Raw genomic sequence first — 25063 nt, 5'->3', positions numbered from 1 at the left:
CCTCAAACAAGCTATGTCCAGACACAAACAGAACAATTCGTTTTCCAGTAGTCTTCAGCAAATACATAGAAGCAGTATTATCCCCACCAATATGAGCATCCAAGATGAGAACTATCTTATATATACTCTGCCATAAACAACAGAAAAGCAAGATTTTTTTTTATTTATGCCTCATTAGCTTTTAATGTTCCTGATAAAAAAAAGTCTCCAGAAGTAATTATATACTATACTTTAGTTAACATTTAACAAAATGTTATTTTATGCTTTAATGCTTACCTCAATGTTCTTTTTAATGAAATCCTGATTGTTTTTACTTTTGCTATGCATTTTTTCTGCTTGATTAAGAAATTCGGTTGTTTCTAATTCACTTGGAGAATCTGAGGTTTGAAGAATAAAAGTTGTTATGATCATTCCTTTTCTGACTCAAAGAGAACTGTAATAACAGCAATACTCTTTAAATCTTTAACAAACATATAAAGTGGATAGACAAACTTTTTATATACTGATTTCATTATTTAAACTATGCTGTTATATTTAAAACGTAACTATTGTCAAAATCTAATCTCATTTTTAAGCTTTTATTATGTGAGATCATTTAATGTTGCAAAGGCTAAAATACTTTTGGATTTCTGACCTCAAAAATGTTAAACATGGTGGCTTTAAAAGCCGCGGCATTCCTTCGAACCCTATCATTGTTTCAGTTTTATCATCAGCACAAAACCAGACAATAATTTTTTTGAAAACCACAGAACTATTTGGAGACATATCAAGTACATTTTTTAAAATAAAACAGCTGAAGAACAGATGATATAGTTGATATTAATATAACACAGCTTATAAAAGAAATTTTGTTTAAAAATAAAACTCATAGAGCTGTAAAGCTATTAAACAGCCACATGATATTCTGACAACATCACACGTATGTTTTTTTCAACAATGGGTTTCTACCCATCATATAAAAATGGGCACATATTCTGTTTTTCAGAGACTTTTACCAGTTTTAGAACAGCAATTCCTTTACGAACAGCAAATATTATCACATTAAATAACAAGTGTAAGCAAATACAACCAACTTCTAAGTCTCAAAAACTACTTCCAGAGTAGGCATGATACGTTTTTGCTTTTCTGGAAAGTAGAGATTTTAAAAATGGGTGGCTTATTTGCCTACAAAAATCCCACAATTTAACATGTTAGATAACAGAAGATAGGCTATGGGAGTTTACGTGCAAGTAACTCTTTTTCAGAGTGAGTAGATTGGAAGCAAATTCCCAATTTGCATCCTTTTACAGACTATGCAAAAAAATGTGCAACATTCTCACCAATCAGACTTACTCTCAAATGGCAAGTAAACCTTAAAGGACTGGGGTGTTGGATCTGACCAGAAAAGGCTGCCACAGTTCAAATGCATAACTGTTTACTGAAAGCACCCTAAACTATCTTTAACATTACTAGATAACATATTGAATCTATCGAGGAACTCGACCATATAAGAATCTTCTAATTGATATAAACATGACAAGTTGCATCCCGAAATGAGCAAAACACACCAAACACCAACATAACATGCAACATATATGAGACATTACTTTTAAGCAACCTCTTTCTCTAACTGTAGAATAAGCATTTTTGAGCAGGAGCCGTCATACAGAAGATCTCAGAACATTCAGGTAAAGAAGGGACAGACATGGATCACTGGGACAAAGAATACACTGAAGATTGCTATGGTTAAGTAAAAGAGACACTGCAGCTCAACAAATTTTGCATACAAGTTTTTGTAGATTTGGTACAAATTCCAAAGATTTGGTACAAATTTATGAGACTGCTAAAGTAATATTATAAAACTAATACATACATTCTTCTTCACAAGTTAAGCTCCTCTTGTTCAGCATTTGCCTTTAGGACAACTGTTACACAGAAATCCAAAAGCAACCAAAACAGTAAGTCTTAGCTATTCAGAAACCATATCAAAGGCTTCCAGCAGAAATACTAAAAGTCATTTAAGTAATTTATTGTACTTAAGTTGTAAGTGATCTCTATTTCATGTGTTCCCAAACCAGGAGAATGTAGAACATCTCAACATAGTGCAAGCAACAGCAACTCCTAACCATGCCTGCACTGGGAGCTTCAGAAGTCACTGCTGTCCTGAATACTGGTAATGAAACCTGACATTGCTATTCAAAGGCACTCCAGCACAAGAAATTGTGAAGGTAGAAGCTGAGGGCCAAGCTTCATTTTAAGGTAGGAAGGAAGAGACATGGTAGTAAGACAGAGAAATCAAAACCACAGCACTGCTCCAACCCAGTGTGAAGGAATACTTAATAACACAAAGTTAAGGCCAGATATTGGTGGACTAAGACTACTGACAAAATGACATGGGAGCTAGGGTCTAGGTTTAAAAATTAAAACATGCAACCACATTCTAAAAAGTGCAGAGATTCTGCTGCCATCAATGGTTCAACTTTGAGGAATACCCATTCATTATGTCCTTGTCATCTTAGCCAGTCACCAGGAAGATAGGTTCCTTCTGTTTACATAGAATGGTAGATCACAAAGAAATAAACAACTGCAGCTGATAGCTATTCTTCTTATGTCACAACACATGTGAGAAGTTACTCAACCATACAAATTTGAATTTCAAACAGGGAAAGAACAGAGGCACAAAGGCACGATTCCATTTATTTTCAAGTGTTGGACACACTACACCACTACCAGCATTTGAAACTTCTATACAGTGCACATAAACAAGTGATGTCTAAAAGAATCAGAACAGATGTTTGATTTTTGCCAGAAAGTACTTAATCCAGAAAAGCAATGCTCCCTTACAGCAGTCAGCATAACAAAATATAAAATGAGTTGTCTGAAGATTTAGGTTTCTCACATCCATACAATTTCCCCTGAAAACAAAAAAAAATTACAGAACAGCTTCTACTGTATACAGCACCACTCTTCATTTTTAGATGGTTTCTTGAATAGAAGCCTATTAATGAAAGTTACAGTACCTTAGAATAACAGAAAAACCAAGTTTTTAAAGAATTTCCATGAAGAACTAATGATACATTTTACAATGAATCTGTTACACACCTCATTGTTTTGCAATGAAAGAGAAAAATTTATAAACATGAAAGTAAAAATTTTCTTAGCATGTTGAGTAAAATGTTTTCAATGTCGCAAACAAAATTATTCTCTTTCATTATTTGTAAAAAGATAAGAACTGTTGCTGTTCCAGTAAGCAAACTTGCTTTTTCTGATTTCATTTGCCTAGCCACAAAGGCCACAACTTCATTACTCACGTATTGTACATGTTGTTTTGCCGTATCTAGAAATACAAACTATACAATTAATAAAGCTTACCCTGATTATGTTGGGTTTCATGGCAATCATAAACTTCTGGATTAATTTGTGTGTGAAATAGTGAAGTACATATTTCATCTTCTTTAGCATGGGAAGGATCTGCAAGGAATTTTTGCAGTAAAATTTAATTGAACTGAATTTAAAGAAGATCTAGTTTTATGTGTATTGTACTATAAGATCTCACACATGAAAGTCAGAGAAATTTACTTGGATAAATTACATAACCAAAATATTTCTCAAGAAATAAAGAAGGGGAAAAAGTGTAAGGTGTGTCCCATGAATAATTATGCTGTTTCATATGGCTGTGTTTGTATTTAACACTACTGCCTATACAGGACAAATAATTGCATTCTAGAAGATACAGCCCGAGGCCTTAAAGTTCAAAAGCCTCTGCAGAAACCATGTGGCAATTCATCTAGAACTCTGAATGAGAATAAAGTATCCAGGTTTTCACAGCTGGTGTCTCCCTGTGCATGAATTATTAGACTTCCAAGTAGCTTAAGTCGAGGGGATAGTCTAGAAAAAAAAAGTGTTCAAACATCCTAGCACGCAAGAATTGTTTCAGTTACTCAACGAAAAAAAAATAAGTCATGGTATTGACGTATATCAACTGGAAGTACAAGTTAGAGCATTAACATGCCGTCTGCATGCTTATCACTTACAGAAAACAACTTATGTTGCAAGAACCATATATGTCCCATGTGAAAAACGTGTTTTTCACAATGAAAAAAACAACCAATGTCCTGTAGTAATGAAGTTTAATGGACTCAACTGGAAGTATGATTTTGTTACACAGAGCACAGGGGAATGGACTTAAGGGCATCTAATTAACTCCCAATTTACATTTCTGCCATGAGTGTGTCAGAGGGGGTTTTTTGTGCCCGAGTGCTGGGACACATAAGGTAGTTCTGATTTTGTACCTGGAACTTGTGTTTGATTTCACAGCCATATTAAAAGCTATAATTAAATAGCTCCCCTATATAATTTATTTAATAAAGCTCTTCATCAAAATCAAGCCCTGTAAAGCAAGATATATGAATTGCATTCCATTTCAGTATCAACCCAGGGAAGCTATCAGGGCACTCATTTAAATAAGTAAATAAATAAGACCTGAAAAGTAAGGCACTAGCATATCACAGAAAATCCAAGATAAAGATCAAGCTGAAAGAAAAATATAAATGTAAACTGTGCAGAGTTTTGCCAGTACAGTATGTCAGAACCCATATGATGCACATGATCTCTACAGCAAGGAGTTACCTTTGAAACAAAAGAGAAATTGAAGCACGGAGTTCATTAACAACCATATAGTCTTACTTGCCTACTGTTTTTTTACTATATCCTGACATCTACTGGATACTTTTTAAATATCACTCATATCAAATTCTGTGTTCTTCCCTTAATAACTCAAATTTTACCACAGAAATAAAAGCAGGTTACCTTGTATTAATAAGCTTTGATGAAATGTTTTAACCACACATTGCTACCATTATTATGTACATACTTCCAATGTTCAAGCTGAGATTTTTGATCAGCCATAACCATTCAGACCTCCAATCCTTGTTCTCTCCTCAACAAGAAAAAAGATGAAATGCACCACAATTCTGTTTCCTTTCAAGCAAAAACCCTTTCAACCAGGTATACAGATGAAGGACAGGATGCAAAATGTGCACATGATTAACACATCTCTGAGAACTCCAGCACCGAGAAAGAATATTCAAACAGCCGATGTTTTAAAACCACTCTTGAGCAGTTTTGACATAGTACATTCTTGACAAATTCAGTCTGTTTTGTTCCCCCTGCCCCTCCCAATAAAGACATTGTGAGCATAATGCCAACAGTTTGTTCCAGTGTCTTCCTCAGCAAGAGTGTAGCCACAGAAAGGAAAAGAACATTTTAAAATACCCATTTTTTTTCCAGGTCCCTGCAAGCATGCACATCCTCTGTGCATTCTTGAAGAAAACTACCAATACTTCAGAACATGCTTCAACCACTTGCTTTAGAACTCCAAGAGAATTGTGTCCTTCTGACTCAGTACATAAAATATTTCTCAACAGTTTTTTAACTTTTCTTTCCCTATTCTACTTACAGTTTTACATTATTGTTATTCACTGTAATTTTGACCATTTCAGTCTTTTTTTTTACTATGTATCATGTTCCACATTTCTCTGTATCATTAACTATTTGTTCACCTTTCCTGTTAAAGAACTCAGTCCTCCATTAGCCATTTGCCTACTATTAATGCAGCTATAGAATTTAGTGGTTTAAATGCTACTGAAGACAGAAGAGATTTTTACTAAAAGACTGAAATGCAAATGTTTATTCCTATCAACACATTCACTTCCACTTTTAATATTTTTGTCTTCATTGTCATATCATCATGAAACTCAGAAATTATCAGACTTCCTGGTCTTTTCTTCCTGAGAACAGTCTGCTAGCATGTTTTTAACATACTTTCACTTTTTAAAACTGCCATCTATCCTAAATTTTCTTCCCTAGAATTCTCAGGAAAAAAAGCAATTAAAAAAACTAAGTTCATGTTTTCATATTCATACCTTTTCCTTAGAATCACACTCTTATTTGATGATAACTTTTATTCAAATTCTCTCTCACATTCAGAATCTTAAATTCTATTAGAAGCTAATTAAATTTAACATAATCAGTATCAAATTTAATGTAAATGATCCTTTGGGACCATGTTCCAGGACCCGGGCTGTGCATGCATCCTGTATTGTTTTCCAACATATAACTCAGTATCATAATTTGGTCCCATTCTTTCGGTTCTTCTGTTAACAATTTCTAAAAAGGCTCAGGATTTCCATCCCTCCAGACCTTTCATATTATGAGAACCTTAACAATGGCACTGCCAGTGCTTCCTTCTCATTCTCTCTCCCACTCCCACACCAAAATGAGCTTCTAAGTAACGTTTAGGCCTAGCTTCTAAGTAACGTTTTAACTGCCCGCCCTTCTTACACCAAGTACTCCAGCCTGGCAAACTCTCCCAGTAAGTGCACCAGACATCAGTAACTTCATCATTTTGTTTGTTTACCAAAGCAATTTTGAATTCCTTGCTTATTGCCCAGATGTTCCAAAATCGTAAAGGCATCCAAGTTTTTCAGCAGGTTTCCACTCTTCGTTTTCCCTATGCTTGCTATCATTACTTTAATTTACCAGTGTTATCAGTCACGCATCCTTTCTGAAATCATCTGTGTTTGCCATCAACCTGAAAAACGCAAGCTTTACTGATCCTGGATTTCTACCCTTCTAGAGTAGCCAGTTCTTTGAAAAAGTGCAGTTTCTATAAACAAAATTAATGTTAAAGTATAACTTCTACATTTGTGATAATACAAAAATTATTTCAGTTAATCTTTCAAATATTTCCTTGATGTACTTTTACATGCAAATATTATTTTATTGTAAAGGTTTGAAAGCTTTATTTTTATAGTATCCAACAAAAATATGATTATTAATTAAAATACAGGATAATTATATCAGGGTATTTACTTCTCTTTCTTACCTACCAGCTGTATACTGCCATGATGAGATCAAAGCTAAAAAAAGTTTTGTGTTTTCCATCTCCTCATGGCTTCCAGAGGTTCTGATAGACTATTCAAAAGAAATAAAGCAAAATTGTACAGATACATGCATATATTTATTTTAAAGTAAATACTTTAAAGCTAAATATGTTGTTTAACTTCAGAGCCTATTAAAAATTCCTCGGTCAGTGGCAACATTTACTCACCGCTTTATTTTCTTCTTGAGGCTATCTGAACATCTCCTAAAGTTATGATAAAGGCATGGTGGCAATTTAAAGCCTCCGTTATATATTGTCTTTTACATGGAGACACATTTCACAAGACAAACAAGTTCTGTAATGTACATATGGCTCTAAATCCAAATCCATTGAAATTATGAGATGCAGTCAAACCAACTGCAATCATGTCTTTTTAGCAACTAACATTTGTATTCATGTAAATTATACAACACTTAACCTCAAAGAAAATACTAACTCTCATGTTTCAAGGCTTAAAGTGACATTTAACTGCTACAGACCAGCACAGGAATAATGTGAAAGAATTTGTGCTGTAGCGTTCTTATGCCTTCTTCAGGAGGCATCTCTAATTTCTTCAATAATAGACAGCACTGAAAAAGATGGGCCTAAGAACAGTCACACAAGAGTAGAATAAACACTTTTAGATCTGGGTTCACAGACATTACCTCTTGTCACGCCTTATCACACCTGCAAGTAGCAAGCTCAAGCATAAAACTATGCTCGTGAACCACACCTAAACAACTGTATATTTGGATATAGGTCATAACATTTTTTAAAGATTACAGCCTTCTTTAAAAGCCTGCCTAGCCGATATATATTAAAACCTATTGAAAGTTACTTATTAAGATCCATTTCCTCACTTTAATCAGCCAACTGTAAGTTATTTAATGAAACAATGCATCTGTGAATATGAAAATTTTGGAAGACAGTACTGTAAAATATACTATTTACAAAATAAGCAGAACACTTCTAACCTGAAGTTCTTCCCAGAGCTTTGCCCTCATTTCTTTGCCTTGTTTTTTAATTGCTCTCTCTTTAAAACGTTTTTTTGCTAGTATCATGTCAAGTTTATTCATTTTCTTTATAGCTGCTTGAATCTGAGGATCTACATCTGTTTCTTCAGAATATTCCAAGTTGGAAGAGTTTGCTGTAGAATATATTTAAAATTAATGTTAGCTTGAAGCATTTCAACATAAAAAAAAAAGCAGTATAAATAATTCGATAACAACCATAGAAACCATAGACAGAGTACAATTATTCTCAAGCATATATATCATGTTCATTTCTAAACCTGTTAGTAGCAGGGAAAAATATAAAGGTCTTTGTAACAGAACACTGAATCAAACTGAATCAAAAATGCTGAATCAAAAGATATAGCAGTTGGATATGGGAGTGTGGGGGAGAAAGAGCCCCCCCATTTCAGGCAAGTGATTCAATTCAAATTTATAACGGAAGAGTAGCAACATCTCCACGGTATCAGCAAAAATCACAGACAAAATAAGCTTAAAAATCAAAAATAATTTCTTCAGCCTGACAAGTAGAATACATATTGAAATGTCACTCATTAAAATGAAAAATTCTGGGGTTACGATAGATGGTAATAGCTCTACTTTTATATGTTACAGATTTTTCAGTCTTGACTTATATCTTAGCCAAACCAAATTCTGATACTGGTTCTAGAAAAAATGTTGTTTTGAAAAATAGAAATGGTGAAACATTATGGAAACTACCATTATTGAATTAAAACAGATTTCTCTGTTGTCTCTTTTTTTCCTAGACATGCAGATTACAATTTCTGATCACTTTTAGTTTTTCCCCTTCCTATAGCATCCTTATGCTCTGCCCTCTTTTCTGGTCAGCTTCCATAGCAAGAGTAGAGGAAACACTTGAAGCACTATTCCTATCCCACAGACTTCCAAGTTTTGGAGTCCTGCAAAATTTTTTCATTTTCTAATCTTTTGAGGTCAAATGCTTTACACGCCCATTGATCCCAAGCATTTACTGTGATGCGTTGGTTTACTTTATGCCATAAAAAGAGATGAGTGATACAGCAAGGGGAGAGCTATAAAAATCTAACTGGGCTGCAGGAAAGGCCCAAGGACAGAAGATTAAAAAAAAAACACTTATTTCAACTGGCCTGAACCCAGCAGATGATTTGTAAATAAAACTCCCGAGTGAAGCTTTGAAGTTGAGTTCTATCCGATTTCTGTTCTGAAGAAATTAATACTAATGTTAGATGACCAGCACTGCTGTACTATATAGAAATACCACTGAATTCTGCCTTATTAGAATGACTGAATCTATGTAAAACTCAAATACTATCATATCATTAAAGAAAGTGAATATTCTTTAAGAAAATAATCTTCATCCAACACCTCTTGAATATCACAATGCATATACATTTTCAGTTTGTAATATTTCTTTATAACTCTATAATATACACACACAAATACACTATGGTCCCAAACTGTCCTAGAAGCATTAACAGGAAATGGAAAAGGGGGGAAAAAAAAGTTTTATTGCACTGTTCACTTTATACACCTGAAAATTAATACCTGCTTTTGCATTGCTTAGTTTTCCTTGGGAAGATTCACAGAACCTCCGAGTCTGTGTTTCAGTGCTATCATCCCCAGAATCTGAATTAGACATACATCCTGAAAAACACAGGAAAAAGCCTTTCACAATAAGACAGATGTGAAATAAACTTTTAAAGATACTGTTTGAAATTAATTAATTAAGAGACCAAAATATACTTTTGTCAGTTAGGGATCACCATAGAGCGTCTGCAGTGGATTACTGTTTAAAAAATTATATGTACTAGTACACCAGGATTCGTGTTAAACACAGGAGCAGGGATCAAGGGATTTCTTTCAACCCCAATTCTGTCACAAAATCTTGTCTAAACTTGAAGAAGGAATCCAAACTTTCTGCTTCACATACTGGCCTTTGCTTCTCTATTTTTAAATAGTCAGAAGCTCTAGAAAGTTAATTGCCATTTTTAGAAAGCCAAAAGAATGCCATCTGAAGGACTTCTACAAGTGCTTTCATTAAAATGAGATGTCGCATATTTATATTTAAAGTATGTTATTAGTATTAGCATTGTTCAGTTGTTAAATACGATAACTTACAACCATAACTTCCAAATTTTTGGACAGGTCGACCATTATTAGTGTACAAAGTTCCTCACAAATGATCATGAACCCTCTGAAAAGTTTGATAAAAACACCTTACTGACAACACTTTCTAACATGGTTTCATGGAACACATGCAGATGGTTTCTCCTGATCCTTTAGACCATCACCAAGGTGCAGGTCACATCTTGGATGTCACAAGACATATGCTGTAGTGGTAATGGCAGTAATAACACATTTCTTTCAAAGATGGATTTAAAATAGTGAAAAGAAGCGAAGGTATGAATTTTGACACCTCCACCTCTTCTATTTTCATCCTCTTCTCCCTTCACCAACAGAATTTTACCCAAAGTATACAAACATGATATTTGGACTAGCCACAACACAAGAAAGTGGTAGTCATTCTCACACCTGATAACTCATTGGGATTCAGTATGCACTTCTGAAGAACAAAGATTGTACTTTCTACTGTGGTTTGCTGATCTGTTCTTACTTCCTTGACATCAGATTTCTCTCTGTCATCACCTTTGTTTTCTTCTGGACAGCAGTCTTCTAGATTGCCTCTGTGATAACTACCAGCCAAACTGACAGGTGAATCAACCTATGAAATGCAAATAAAAATAAAAATCAAAATCAATCATAAAAATCTTTGTGGGGAAGAAAAAGATAATCACAACAATCACATACTATCACAAAGGCTAACAAAGATTCTATACAAGACTGCAGAATACTTCTTAAATAACCATTTTCAGATCTGATATAGAATTCTGTTTCTTAGATATGACATTGATTCTCAAGCTCATCATTCCACAGACTGCCAGATTTGTGATTGCCAGGCTAGGAAATTATTCCAAAGGTTTACGTCATTTCTGCTGCAGCAGAGGGTAGAGCCAACTGGTTAAGAGTCTGTGTGTACAACAGACTCATCCATTTCTTGACAGTGTGGGTGCTCTGCACCAGGTAGCATCCCAATCTCTTGCTCATACTACAGAGTTTGTTATAGTCTTTGAAGGGCTGAAAAGCTTATACTGAATTCATCAGTCTCAAGAGATTGCAATTCTCATGCAATAGCCTATTACATTTAGGTGAGAACTTGGATTCAGAGTTATGTGATGTTAACCTTAATACCTAACTGTGAACCTATAAAAAAATATTTTAATACTTCTGTGAAGCATCTAGGTATGATCCCATTCTACAGACAGGTGAACAGAGGTACAATACAATTGGACTAATCTAAGTAAATCACTCTAAACCACGAATTCCCATATCCAAGTTCCTACATCCCAACAACCATATCACATATCCCATTCGCTAAATTAAGCTAATCCCCAATATTAATTTTCTTGGAGGATGGGTGAACACCTACTTCCCACAAACTTTGTTGGATCCCTGGAGCTAATTTCTTGGAATATTATAAATTATTTTTTTTAAAGCTTGATTCAAACATACCCTGAGAGAGCCCTGTAGTCAAAAATTCAACTTGTGAGGATTGCTCAAATGTTTTCTTTTAATAAGCAAAATATTTTTTTATTCCAACTTAAATTTAAAAGCACAAATGGGATGGAAGTGAAATTATGCACATACTGGCTCATGCATCAACAGCCTATAGCTGTGTATCTACACATTACTGACAGAATTTCAAATGGTTTTCCTTGAAATAGAATTTATTTAATAATCTGTTTAAATATAAAGAGGAAGACAACCAAGTTTTGCAGGTTGAACTGCTGAATAGCCCTTTTTGTGGCAAACATAAAAGTAACACATATTCAGAAAAATGAAATTGAATACCATTCCATTTATGCATAAGGAGCAGCCCAGATGCATGAACTTTCACACAACCCCTCAGCACACCTGCAGAATTCTGTAAGAAGCTAAAAAAGCAGAATCTTATTTCTGTGGCATTTAACTAAGAAGAATTAGGCATAGAGTTTCTATCCTGCTGAAGGTGAAAAGAATTACCTTTGGCAAATGTGTCTCTGGTGTCAATAACTCCACAGATGTATTTAAAGATCTACAAGGAGGATAAGCTCTTGAGCTCGAGGCAGGCCTTGAAATTTTATCAAAGCTCCCCCTTGTAATATCCATTGTGACCTAAAATTGGGAACAAAAACCTAAAAATAACCTTCCAAACTATCAGTTTCATAATAAAGCAACACAAGGCTAGTAATATTTCAGATGTAGATTAAGCAAGTTTCAAATCCTTTCTAGCAACTTAGTGTTGAGAGGTCTTTGCAGTATAGCCTAGCTTGCCACTCAGGTATAAACTTTTTAATATATTTATGTCATCAAGCCAACCAAAGTATGCAAAGGAGCTTACTGTCAAAGAAACTTCAAATGACTTAAACCTTAAAAGTAATCTCCCAACAAAGGAAATGTCATGGCTCTTTTAAAAAAAAAAAAAAAAACAACAAAAAAAACCCCCACACGACTGGCAAAAGTTAGTATCAACAAAATAATGAGGGTATTTTATAGACATCTTGACCATATCAAATAAAGCAACCAAAAGCTTTTTAGATTTAGTAGTTCTAAGGGGGGAGGGGCGAAGTTCGCAAATCCAAGAGACCACATTCCCAGTCCCAATTCGATTCTGAGTTTAAACAACAGAAATGCATGATTCTCTGCAAAAACTACATGAATTCACAGGAATCAGATATCTGAGCAATGTGACATGCACTGGCAATTTTTAGAAGGCCCACGTGAGTACAACTTTTTAGTTCAGTATAAGAAAAAGGACAAACTGAGTCATGTATACAGGTCTGTAACATGACACAGTACGAAACAGTGGGCAGAGAAGGAAAAAAAAAAAAAAAAAAAAAAAAAGAAGAGTGGTTTATATTCATTTTAACTCGTGAACCTCGGGCTCATTCATCCAAGAGGCCCCTTCGCACCGTTCACCACGCGCAGCCAGGACCGATGCGGCGACAGCAGCGGGAGCTGCCCACGGACGCCCGTGGCGGCGGCGGGGCGGGGGGAGGCTCTGAGGCGGGGCCCGCACCGCGCCCGCTCACAGCACTGCCCGCCACGGCCCGCCCGGACACACACACCCCCTTTCACGGGTTTCGGCCGTCTCCAGGCCTGTGCCAACGGCCGCAGCTCCGACAGCCCCGCCTGAGAGAGGGCGGGCAGAACCCTCCCGGCCCAGCAGCGCCCGTTGCCGGTCGATTCCCCCCGTCAGGGCTCGGCCCCGCCGCGGCCGCTCCGTCCTTACCGCAGGAGGGCGTCAACGCGAAGGCAGCGCCGCCGCCGCCGTTACCATGACGACCAACTCACCGAAGTCTCGCGATAATTGCAGGAGCCCGCCTTAAACAGGGACGGTACCATCGTCGGGACGCGGGCGGTGGTGGAAGGGTTGTTTTTAGCTCGGTCCCAGGAATGCAGAGGTAATGGAGCTCTCTTGCTCACCAAGTCTGATCTATTAGATAACCCCACTGAAGCCTGTTCTCCTCCGTCCTGGTAGAGAGAAATGCTGCACGGAGAGCGTCCCTCTCCCTCCTCCCCTCTCCCCCCGACAGATAGTTGGGCTGTGCCAGGCCCGTTGCCGGAGCTGCGGGATGGCGGTGTCGCTGCTGGAGTGTCCGTGTCAGCGTGGCGGGGTCGGGGCGGGCCGGGGGAAAGAGAGAGCCGCTCTCCGAGCCCGGCTGAGACTATCGCCGGGACACAAGGCGGTGGCGGGCGTCTTCCAGGCGGGCTCCGGTGTCCCGGGGAGGCTGGTAGCTCCCTGGCGGCGCCGCGGGCCTCAGTTGCCTGGGCCCGGCGGCGCGTCTTAAAAGATGGGTCGCGGTGTGGTGCCAGCGGAGTAAGTGGCGAGCGGATGCAGAGCTTAAACCAAGGATTTCCCAAAACCTCGTCGGTGAGGAACGGTGGGAGCTCGTGCACGCGGTAGGCGGGGCCGGGGCCGGTCCCGGTCCCGGTCCCGGCGACGCTTGTAGCTGCGCCCCTTGCCGAGCGGCCCTGAGGCGGGGCGGGGGGGGGGGGGCCCTCTCCAGCCCGCGCCGAGACCTGTCGGGCAGGGAGCGGGACGGGGGGAGCTGCAGCCGTTTCCAGGACGGCATCGCTCTCGTAGCTGTTGCATTTCCCGCTTCAGTAAGGGAACAATTTTTGAAGTGCTCAACGGCAACAAGTTACCGTATCCAGCCTTTTTCGTAGTATGCCGATGCTGTGAAATTATCCTCGTTTCTTTTGGTAGTCTGTTTGTCTAGTTTCCTGCATAAATTGTGTCATGTTTACTTGTAAACAAGGATAGCTGATTGAGTTTTAAATAAACTCGTGAAAACTAATACTGCAGTCACCATTACTTAACTGAATATTCACTGTTAATAATTTTAATTAGTAAGGGGAGTGTAATTACTTCTTAATCCCATCTCTTTATTTTCTATATTTAAATAGGATGTGAGGATTGATTGCTGTATTTTGATAAACTGGTAAAAGAGATGGTTACTGGCACCTACAACTTCCTTTGATACCGATATATGTTAAAATCAGGTTTACATTGGTGGCAAAAATTTACAAGAAACAGTTTGAAGGAAAAAAACTGCATCTTGCCCAAAGTAAGGTTTCGATTGACAAATTTTTCGACCAAACTTGCTTTGCAGACAGTGAATACATACCCCGGCAGCAGTCTTTATTGATGCTTATAGTGCATGGCATTTTACTGTCAATATTCCTGGAAGTGACAGTAAGAGAAGAACAATTTTCCCTGGTATTTAGTGCAGTAGTGATGCAATGTGGTTTACAGTCAAGAGCTAAACACAAATATAGAAAATATGCTAGTGAACTACCTATATTTTAAAGAGTCATAGAATGGTTTCAGTTGGAAGGGACCTTAAAGATCATCCAGTTCCAACCCCCCTGCCATGGGCAGGGACACCTCCCACTAGACCAGGCTGCTCAAAGCCCCATCCAGCCTGGCCTTGAACACTTCCAGGGATGGGGCATCCACAGCTTCTCTGGGCAACCTGTTCCAGTGCCTCACCACCCTCACAGTAAAGAATTTCTTTCTAATATCTAATCTAAATCTACCCTTTCAGCTTAAAATCATTACCCCTTGTCCTATCACTACACCCTGATAAAGAGTCCCTCCCCACCTTTCCTGTAGTCACCCTTTACATACTGGAAGGCCGCTATAAGGTCTCCCTTGAGCCTTCTCTTTTCCAGGCTGAACAACCCCAACTCTCTCAGCCTGTCCTCATACAGGGATATATTAAAATTCTAACACTAATCCTGCGATTGCTAATGCAATACCATAGTGGTGGTTGGAATGCGTGGTGCTTTTCAGATGGCGCAGATCATGATTTGAAGCAAAAATAGAAGATGGAATGTTTACATCCACAAGTTGAGTATTTAAGGCCAGTAATGACAATGAGAAAGCAGTAGAATGGACAATGTAGTTCAGATCTAGCTAAACTACAATCTGCCTTTTGCTATATTAGGAATTACAGTAGCTGTGAATAACAAGGTATGGAAAGCAGCTAGGTATAACTACCCCAGTATTTCTTTCTTCAGGAGAGTGCATAACAGCTGACAGAGTGTGACTTGCTGTCAGCTTCCCATATTACAGACTGCCTACAGTCTCAGCCCATGAAAGAAGAGTGTCCAGCTCAGCATTTGGTAACAAACGGGCATGAAACTCCTTTGAATGTGGTGCAGGAATAGGCTACTTACTGCTGCTTGTTCACGTGGAATCTGTGAAGGTTATCAATGAGGCTGTCACACCTGAGAGTTAATAATCGTGGCTTATGAGGGACATCTCAAATCACAGTTGATCTTATGATCTGTGAGTGTTATGTGTCCTAAAAGACCCAGAGGTTCACAGAGTTCCTCCCAAATCCTGCAAATCAAGCTGTAAGTCTTCATCTCCCATAAAAGGACTGAACTTTCTAAACATCATTAAATATTACAGAATCTCAAATATTGTTACAGATGGCAGGTGTATTTATAATGAAGTTTGAACTAGAAAAGCAGAACAAAGGGTGTGATATGCTTTTTTTGCTTTTTTGGGAATAGGTCAGTTTTGTTCCATAATAAATTAGGTACTTAACTGAAGTATGATGAGGATAAAGAAAAAAAAAAATGTGTTGAATTGGAGAAAACTTGTGTCTAGAAATGGCATAGCAAGAAAAACACTCCAAGGTATGCTTTTCATCCCAAAAGAGGTTACAACATGATGAAGATACACTTAGCCGAGCTGTCTTGATACTGGGAACACAGTCACCATAGTAACAGAATTCATTTATCCTTTTCTCCCCAATCCAATCAAGAAGAAACACAAGTGAGGGGGAAAATACAGGGAACTTGTTCCCATTACTACTGCTTATATTCATACTCATCTGCTGAACAGCATTTAAATACACAAATAGGTAGCCAAAACACTTTCATTGTCTCATACAGTTTGGAGGGCAAATGTTTATTAGCTGTTAGTCTTTGATATTTTCAATATTCTTTTGTGTACTCACCTGAAGTAGCTTTGCTTTATCACAGGCAGTATTTTTAGATGGATTGTAACAGTTCCAATATGCCGATCAGGACAAGCAGAGCTAATTTTCCTTATATTAATTCCCCAAAACGTTAGGGAAATAACCAGACCCTTTTCTTGTAAAGGACAAATCGATGATGTAGTAATATCTTTTGATTGGTGTGTGCCAAGTCAAGGGCTAAAATCCAGGAATTTGGGGCCATATTCCAACTTTTCAGACATCCTGAGCGAGGATGAGTAGTGTTCTGCAGAGCACTCCACCAGCAGTCGTGGTACAGCATAGGAACACGTCAGCTGAGGAGGAAAAGCGAAATGGAAAGGCTAAATCCAGAGTCAGCAGTAAAACTTCCACTGTGTTTAAAAAAGCCAGGTTTTCATTCTCTGACTTGCATTGGGAAAGGTCCTGCCTTGACAAGACTGCTTCCGTGCCTTCGGTTGGCAAACAGCAGAGTTTGGGAAGCAGGAGCTCAAAATGGGTTGTGCTGAAATGTCCCAGTGCCACGGGGTGCAGCGGGTTGGAGTTTGCTGCCGGACAGGTGCAAGGAGGCCAGGAGAATGAGATCCTACAAGTATCTAAGGACGTTCTTCTGTGGCTTAGGTTATGATCCAGGCAAAAAGTAGAGGGTTTAATTTTACAGAAAATGGAGGCAAAGGAGACAGAATACTGCTTAGGTAAGTACTGTGCACAAAGGAGTTTGTGGAGTAAATCACCATCTCAGTGCATTACGTTTAGCCACAGGGAACCTCAGGATGCAGAAGAACAGCTGTGTAGAGAAACCCTCATTTGTGTTACCAAAGGTGTTGGAGCTGATTTGATATTTCTTACCTTTTCTTTAAAAAATAGTCCACTTTCTCCTCACAGAGAAGAAACAAGAGAAGTGGTTCTATGCACATGCAGAGGGGCTTTCGCTGAGACGAAGAACGCTTCTGCATCCCACTCTTGTTGTTCCTGAAGAAAGTGATCAGAACTATCAGCCTCTTGTGTACTCTTCACCACCTTACGCTGGTTTAGCAGCTTAAAAACAGACGCAGAACAAAGATCACTTTGGGCTGGTTCCTGCTGTTCCCTCTCTGTGTCCTCCAGGGGAGGGGAGAAATCAACTTGCTCACAAGTGCAAGCATCTGCATCTGGAGTTCTGCAATTTTCTATAAGATGTGTTTTGTTTTGTTTTGTTTTGTTTTGTTTTCCTAAGACGTCCTTGAATTACAAATTACTGCAGATTGCAGTGACTAACCTTGTGGTCCAAGTTTGATAAAGACATCTCACAAAGAAAGTCGCTTCAACTAAAATAAGAAGCAATCTTTTGAAGAGGTACCTGTTTTGAGTTTGAAAGCAATGACTTCAACCATATCTTTGGGGGGGCGGGAATGAGTCCTTTCTGGCCAAAAAAAAAGACCCTAAACCCATTGATTATCTCATACTGACTCCTCTGTAGGTTAAAGCAAAATTAAACAGTAACTTACATCAAACAATATTAGAAGGCAAGGATTTTTCTTTTTGTTTACATAGTGCAAGGTCAGCCGACATGAATGAGAGGAAGTACCTGGGTTCTGTGGGACATGTAATCACCTCCGGAGCTGGTTACCCACACTGCAGCTTATGGGACAGCTCCTCTTTAGCTGGAACCAGCTGCTAAGTTCCAGTCCTACTGATCTGGAACCACAGCCTGACTTTCCTCTCCGTTCTTCAAGATAGAGCCCACTGATACAGGAGTATTTTCCAAGGAAACAGGGAGCAGAAGAGAAGAAAACTCACCACAGAAATCCAGCCAGCCTCTTCTGCAAAACATTACCGATAGGTGTATTTTTAAAACCAGAACAAATGCATTCATTAAATTACTGCAGGTTAATAACAAATAGATCTGTTATAGAGTAGAATACTTGGGGAGTTTCTGGAAAACAACTGCTTTTCTCTGGAAGTTTATCCCATTGTGCAAAATACGTTGCTGCCATGTAGCCAACCAATACAGCATTATGGGGTTTTGATTTTTTAATTTTTATATTATGTTTGTTTGAATTTAACAGTATTTCTTGAGAATATCTAGGAACGGTAAATTGACATGGTCCCCATAGTCTTTTCATTCTTTTTAAAGGATTTATTCCTTTGTTTAATATGAGCTCCATTTTCTATTTTTCTCACCTAAGTGCTAGAATAATGAGTTTTAACTTCTCTTCCTCCAAGTTTATTCTCCAGTGTTGTAAGATTTAGCCTTTAAATCTAGTTGCACAAGCCAAATTACCCCAGGCTTTCACCTCTTCAATTCCCACAGCTTTGCTTTATACTTCACTTTCTTTCATCAATAATCTGGAGAAAAAAAATTATCTTACCAACACCTGTGGTGGTTAAAAACAACCATCATAACAGAAAAAACCCAAACCACTTTTGCTTATCTTTTATGTGATGATAAAGAAAACAAGACTTGATTTATTTTTTTTTATATTGGATATATACTGGAGAACATTTTGCCTAGTAAAAATCATCTGAAAAACAAGCCAACAGACAGCAGTAATGAGTCAAAGTTACCACTGTCTTAGATAAAGTTAAAAATCACATTCTGCAAATCAAATATTCCATCTGGCATAAAGAGTGTCCTGAATTACTGTTTTCTGATTACAATTCTAGCAGAGAGGCTGTATTATGAATTTTACACAGACTATTTTTTCTATGCAAAGATGTGCTTTTGTTTATTTTTTTCCCCTTCCCTTAAACATTCACATGGATAAACTGTTGAAAGAGGGACTAAAATAAAATATTCCCAAATAATTCTTCAGGTATGGAAAACCACCTTAGTTAATTTATCGGTGAAAGGCTTCAATGACTTCAGATACAAGCTGCTAAAAAAAAAAACCACAAGCAAGTTTTTACATGTGTCTTCTTTGAAAGAAAAAGGTATTTTTGTTTCAACAGTTAAAAACCACCATAAACCCCTTGCTTTCCAGATATGATAAAACTAAATTCTATACAATTTGGCTCTTTTTCCAATTTATCATTGGCATTTCATTCAACATGAGAGTTGAAAAGGATAACACTCAGACTAAGTTTGCTTTCCTCAAAGGAGTTCAGATCTGTGATTAATGAATGTGGATCAACGGTTACTCAGAAACTTTGACCAGTATCTATATGTAAGTGGACCATAAATACTAAATTTAACCAAAATTCATAAGGAAACTATAACTTCTTCTTTGCTTTTGCGGTTTTCAGGATTTTTTGAACGGCATCTGTTCTTTCACTAACTTTGGAAAAACACTCTATGAAATTACTTTTTCTCAACATTTAAAAAAAAAAATATGTGCTATGGTACTTCTGTACCTCTGCCACAGAAGGAAAACCTTTTCCTGGAATATTTCCTCAGTCTGATTTCAGGCAAGCTATGTCTGTGTTCTCATCTCTCTATCTAAGAAGCAGGGCAGCTGGGGTTCCCACTACCCATCTGGACCCACTGAAGACTGCTCCTCACTTCCAAGCTGAGTTCTTGAACTACCAAGAAGTGAAAAGCACTAAAACCAAAGAGGAAATGGAGAAAAACATAATTTACACAGTCAGTTATAAACTTTTTAAATACATTTTTATTAAAACATTTGCTTTTAATGCCTTGTAGAAATCCACCACCTTGGAGCCATCAGAAGCTGCTGATTTTCTTCAAACACGTCAAAGGAAGAGCAGGTATATCTCCAAATCCTGCTTCAGCAGAATTTTTTCTCACTTTTAACATTAACTGGTTAGATTTAGTAAGTTACTGTGAACTTGGCAAGATTCTTCACCTTGTCCTTTTAAAAGTAGGCTTTAAAGAAAACTACTTTCATAAACAGGCAGTAACTACAGATAAAGGTTCGGCATGCACCAAAGGGCTAAAGTACAGGAGAACCACAAGGAGTACACAGATGTTACTACGTTGTGCTTTTAAGAAACTACGCACAGAGACAACAGTGAATGCAGGTAAGGAAAAAGGAAAGACTACTTGCAACTGAACAAGGATTAAAATGCCGGGGTTACAATAGTTTCAGGTCACCTAACAGACTGATATAGTTTGAAATTCACATACATTCGTATAACGAGACAATATGCCTGTGATGATGCAGGGGGGCAAGCTGCAGTACAATGCCTGAACTCTCGTAGAAAGGCTGGTGTGCTGATACCAGGGATGGCATGACTGGGATTCCCTCAGGAATTAGGCACCAGATATGAAAGTCTCATGTTCCTACACTGGGTGGTCTACTCTGTGAGACGAGTGGAGTAAGACGGGTGGTATCTGTATCTGTGAAGGTAGAAGGAAAACCCTACCTCTGACAATAGCAAGCAAGAGCATTAATAAACTTTGCCTTTTGGGGTCTGTTACCAGATTCCTCACTCAGCAGTTCAGTACAAAGCTACATTTCTTTCATTTGCTAGCTTTCCCATTAGAAAACAGCAGAATGCATCAGCAGATGAGTCTATTTTAAGGTTGACCCTTTGGTTACTTACACAATACATACATTATACTGTCTGGACATTTGTATATGCCCTTTATCACAGGATCAAAGGGTTCTATTTATGCCCTTGGCACATAAATACTTGTTTACTGGAGTCAGGATTTGTCCTGCAAGGTCTCCAATCCATTTTTTAATTAAAACTACAAGAATATATGTTTTTTTTAAAAAAGGTCTTTTTCAGATTTGACACACGACAATTTGGGTACCCCTGGCTTTGCTGAAGTTTTAAGCCAAAAACCAGTGGTTTAGGTGTTAAAAAAGTTTAGATGTTTGGCAGATACTTGGTAACTACTTTGTGCAAAAAGTCCAGCAAGTTTTATTTTTAACACCGATATAAGAAATGGGCTTAACAGAAAATAGATGTACTTAACAGTCCATCTTACTTCATTAACGAAATGTGCAGAACCTTGCTGTGTCTATTTACAGGAGGTTAAGATTTACCCATTTTGCATCTGTCGTCTTCTCCCTACAGCCTTTCCTACTGAGTTACTTTGATACCCAGTCCATTTTAATACAAGATGAGGTTTCCCAGCAAACTGACTGCTCTACTTCCATACTTCAGCTACACAAAGTGTTCCCAAAGCCATATGTACTTTTTGAAAGTTAATCAGGCAAGTATCATTGTAGGGAGTTCACAGATAAAACTAAGAATCACCATCTTTCAATATATTATTTTCATGAAAACATACTAATAAGAAACACTTGTATTTACGTTTCCCTTTTGTTTGTTTGTTTAAATTACGTTTGGCACAAAAAATCAGCCTGTAACAAATTTCAGCATAACAAAGATCCATGGGATCACACATATAATAGAAGGTGACCTTCCTCTGTCACTTAAAGCTCCTGCTCTTACTAAGAATCCACCTTGGGAAAGATACTGACTTTATTGTTTCTGCTGATTTTTCTTTCTGCTTTACACTTAGGCTGTTTCGTCTGGATTAGCTCTTCAGGGGTATTCCCCAAAGGAGGCAGGAGTCGCTTCTTACTGTTTCGGTTTTCTGAGAGCCACTGTGGAGGCAGCTCAAAGGGTCCAAAACCAAACTGCATGGAATACTTGTCATTTACCACATCAGCTTCTGTGGGCACAGCTGGCGCCACCTGAGCTGCTGAGTCTGCAATTGTCTGCGGTATAAATTTGTGAACCAAAGTCTCCCCTACCTCTGAACTGGTGGTAGGAACTTCTTTCTGTTGAAAGTCACCAGAGCCAATGGATTTGGTCTCATTCTCCTCATCTTCCATGGGTTTGAAGATCTGTTGTTGCCCGATATGAAACATCTCCAGAAGCTGGCTCCCTGAACGGACATTGGGCTCCAAATTAGCATCTGCAACGCCACCTGAACTGACAATGTTTCTCCTGCTATACCTTCGGTGCAGCTGTAATATTGTCCCCACTAAGCACTTCCGTACCGATTTGTTAACAGTTAAAAATAAGAAAGGATTAGCCAGCAAAGAGACCTTGGGCAACCAAATGGCAGTGAGGAGCAAGGAGACTGAAATATCTGAAATATTGAGAATGGTGCGGTAAATCACCAAAGTCACGTAGGGAACGCTGCAGAAAATAAATATCATAACCATGGAAAGCAGCATGGCATGAAGCTCAGCTTCCCGCTGGGAGGCATAAGGGATAGAAATTGTATTCTGAGGGGTCCTTAAGGCAGCTATGATGACTTTTTTCTTCTGGCTGGCACTCAGTGCCCTGCGAATAAGAATCATAAAGAGAAAAACCACAGCCACTGGTAGAATCACAGTGGTGATGTTATAGATGATGACGTATATCAGGTGGCCAAGGGAGTAACTCCAAGATTCAGAACAGGTGGACATGGCATAAATATCAGACACATTGGTTACAGCAAATACTGGAATGCTGGCCACTATTGCATGGGCCCAGATATAGATAACCAGGTCTCGGGATTTTGCATCAGATATTTTTCTTTCCAGAGGGTATAAAACAGAGTAGTATCTGCCAAAAAAAAAAAAAAATTAAAAAATTACAACTGATACAATGCAAAGGGTAAAGTCTATAATGAGCATAATGCTTATGAGAAGCCTCTCAGGATCTGTCTGAGCATAATGCCCCAAATCCCTAACTGGGTTGCCAACCAGTTACCTGCTTATGAGAGAAAAAAATACCCCAAGGGTCAGCCTTTGCAGGTCTGTCTGCAGAAAAAAACTGAATATTCAAACTTCAGGATCACATTATTGGTGGTGGACAGCTCTTTCAGTAATTGGGACTATATAACTTTGGCTGGTGTGCATGAACATTATCTTGAAGATTTCATCATTGACTTACTTGTAAACTGTACAGTATATTGTACACAGAACAACATTTCAGAAAACATGATGGAGGCATAGATTGAAAAGGCCATTGAAAGGCCAGACTCATAGTTAATTTTAAAAGGTATTTCATGATAGATTTTGTCTCTGGATATTTGGACAAAGCTGCTGGTCACAAATTACACGTACCCATCTACTGGAAGTACAACGGGGTTTTGTTCTGCACAAGCTCTGGTTGGCAAGGCCCTGAGCAAAACAGTAGCCACACACTGAACTTTCTGTGTACATTTAAAAAAAAACTAAGTGCGTCTCTGACATGCATTTCAAATTTCAGGCACTGATTCATTGTTTGCTTACTACTGTGGACTTCCAAGGTCACAGAATTTTCATGGGAGACCTATTCTTTTACACTTATCATTATAAGCGGTAGGAGTTTGTGCTTTTTGTGAGGAAGATCACAAGGTTTTACCGGTGGAGGGCAAATGATATGCTATAGGCAACAGCGGTGTGCATTACAGATAGTGATACTGCATTTATCAAGACAATAACACTAAAGTAAGAGACATCACTTTACTAGGTATACAGTTTATTTTTGCAGAGCTAATGTATTCTGTGGTGAGACATGATAACATACTAACAATAATTTTATCTAACATATAAATCCACTGTTTTAGTAATGTAAACTGTATTAAACCATTATCTACCCTTCCTTAAAAATATCTAACGTACAGTCACTGTCAAGATGATAAAGCCATGCATTTAGGCGGGATCAATGACCGCTCATAATAATAAGCAAAATGAATGGAATCCAAAAACTCAGACAGTCCAAAAGGCCACTTTTGTTTTATACTGATCTTCTACATACAAAAGTTCTCTGAATTAATTCTGGTTCTATTAATATTGTTCAGGGGTTTTTTAAACAAATCTACATTTGAAATTTGAAATTCATGGACAATCTGCCTCAGACATTGGTAAATTCTTCTAACAGGTAATGGCTTAAATGTGCACCTCATCTATAGTCTGAAGTTGTCTGCTCTTAAGTTCCATTACTGAACAGGAATTATTAATGGGAAGAAAGGATATATACTTCTCTGAAGACAGCTCTATAGACTCAAAGTCCTTTATAAATGTCCAGAGATATCAGAGTAAACTGAAAAATAAAGGTTTTCAATGCTACAGCGAATAATATTTATCCCAATACATTCTAAAAGGAAGCTGCACCCTGTGAGCAAAGCACTGGAACAAGAGCAAGACCAATATGAAAGGGAGAAAAGGGCTTTAAAGGGAGAAAGAAGAAAGAAAAATCGAGGATCCTGGCAAATGTGCTCTCTTACCTGTCAAGTGCAATGACTGGAAAACTAAGGATGGTCACTGAGCAAAAGACTTTGTGCAGAAACTTGGCAATTCTGCAGAACAGCATCGTATAGATCCACCAGCAGCAGTGTGGGCTGGCACTAAGAGCAATGTCAAAAGGCACACAGACGAGGCTGGCACAGATCCCCGAGCAGGCCAAATTCTTAATGAATCGGTTTGTTACAGATTTAAGTACCGACGTTCTGCAAGTTGACCACAGCACCATGATGTTACCTGCGAGTAGAGACAGGAAGGATAAACAAAGAAAAATAACAAAACAAAACAAACAAAAAAACCCACCCCCAAACCCCAATAACATAACCTTAACGGATTTGAACGTTTCCTAGTACTGCAAATAAAAATACTTTTGGAGTTTGCCAAGAGGCATTGGTATGAACCGTCACCCTGCTCAAACTAAAAAGTCTGTAATGGCTACTGGCTATTTAAATCGGATGACTGAAA

At 38.2% G+C, this 25063-nt stretch overlaps 2 protein-coding genes across 2 annotated transcripts in view; both read right to left on the bottom strand.

The window, feature by feature from the left end:
* Nucleotides 1-12117, bottom strand: part of FSIP1 (fibrous sheath interacting protein 1) — a gene marked incomplete at both ends in the record, with an annotated part of 85613 nt that extends 73496 nt beyond the window's left edge. The window contains 7 exons of the mRNA XM_082485734.1: nt 277-377; nt 3352-3450; nt 6870-6954; nt 7876-8048; nt 9457-9555; nt 10444-10633; nt 11992-12117. Coding sequence (XP_082341860.1) covers nt 277-377; nt 3352-3450; nt 6870-6954; nt 7876-8048; nt 9457-9555; nt 10444-10633; nt 11992-12117 — 873 coding nt within the window. The remainder of the gene's footprint in view (nt 1-276; nt 378-3351; nt 3451-6869; nt 6955-7875; nt 8049-9456; nt 9556-10443; nt 10634-11991) is intronic.
* Nucleotides 12118-21826: 9709 nt separating this feature from the next.
* The window catches only part of GPR176 (G protein-coupled receptor 176), a gene marked incomplete at both ends in the record, with an annotated part of 41381 nt that continues 38144 nt past the window's right edge, over nt 21827-25063 (bottom strand). Inside the window, 2 exons of the mRNA XM_082484856.1 lie at nt 21827-22934; nt 24583-24835. Of these exons, the coding sequence (XP_082340982.1) occupies nt 21827-22934; nt 24583-24835 (1361 nt within the window). The remainder of the gene's footprint in view (nt 22935-24582; nt 24836-25063) is intronic.

This window comes from Vanellus vanellus (genome assembly GCF_965231255.1).
Source record: "Vanellus vanellus genome assembly, chromosome: 6".
Classification (NCBI taxonomy): Eukaryota; Metazoa; Chordata; class Aves; order Charadriiformes; family Charadriidae; genus Vanellus; species Vanellus vanellus.
Note: the sequence above shows the minus strand (reverse complement) of the source record. Positions and strands in the feature narration are given on the sequence as shown.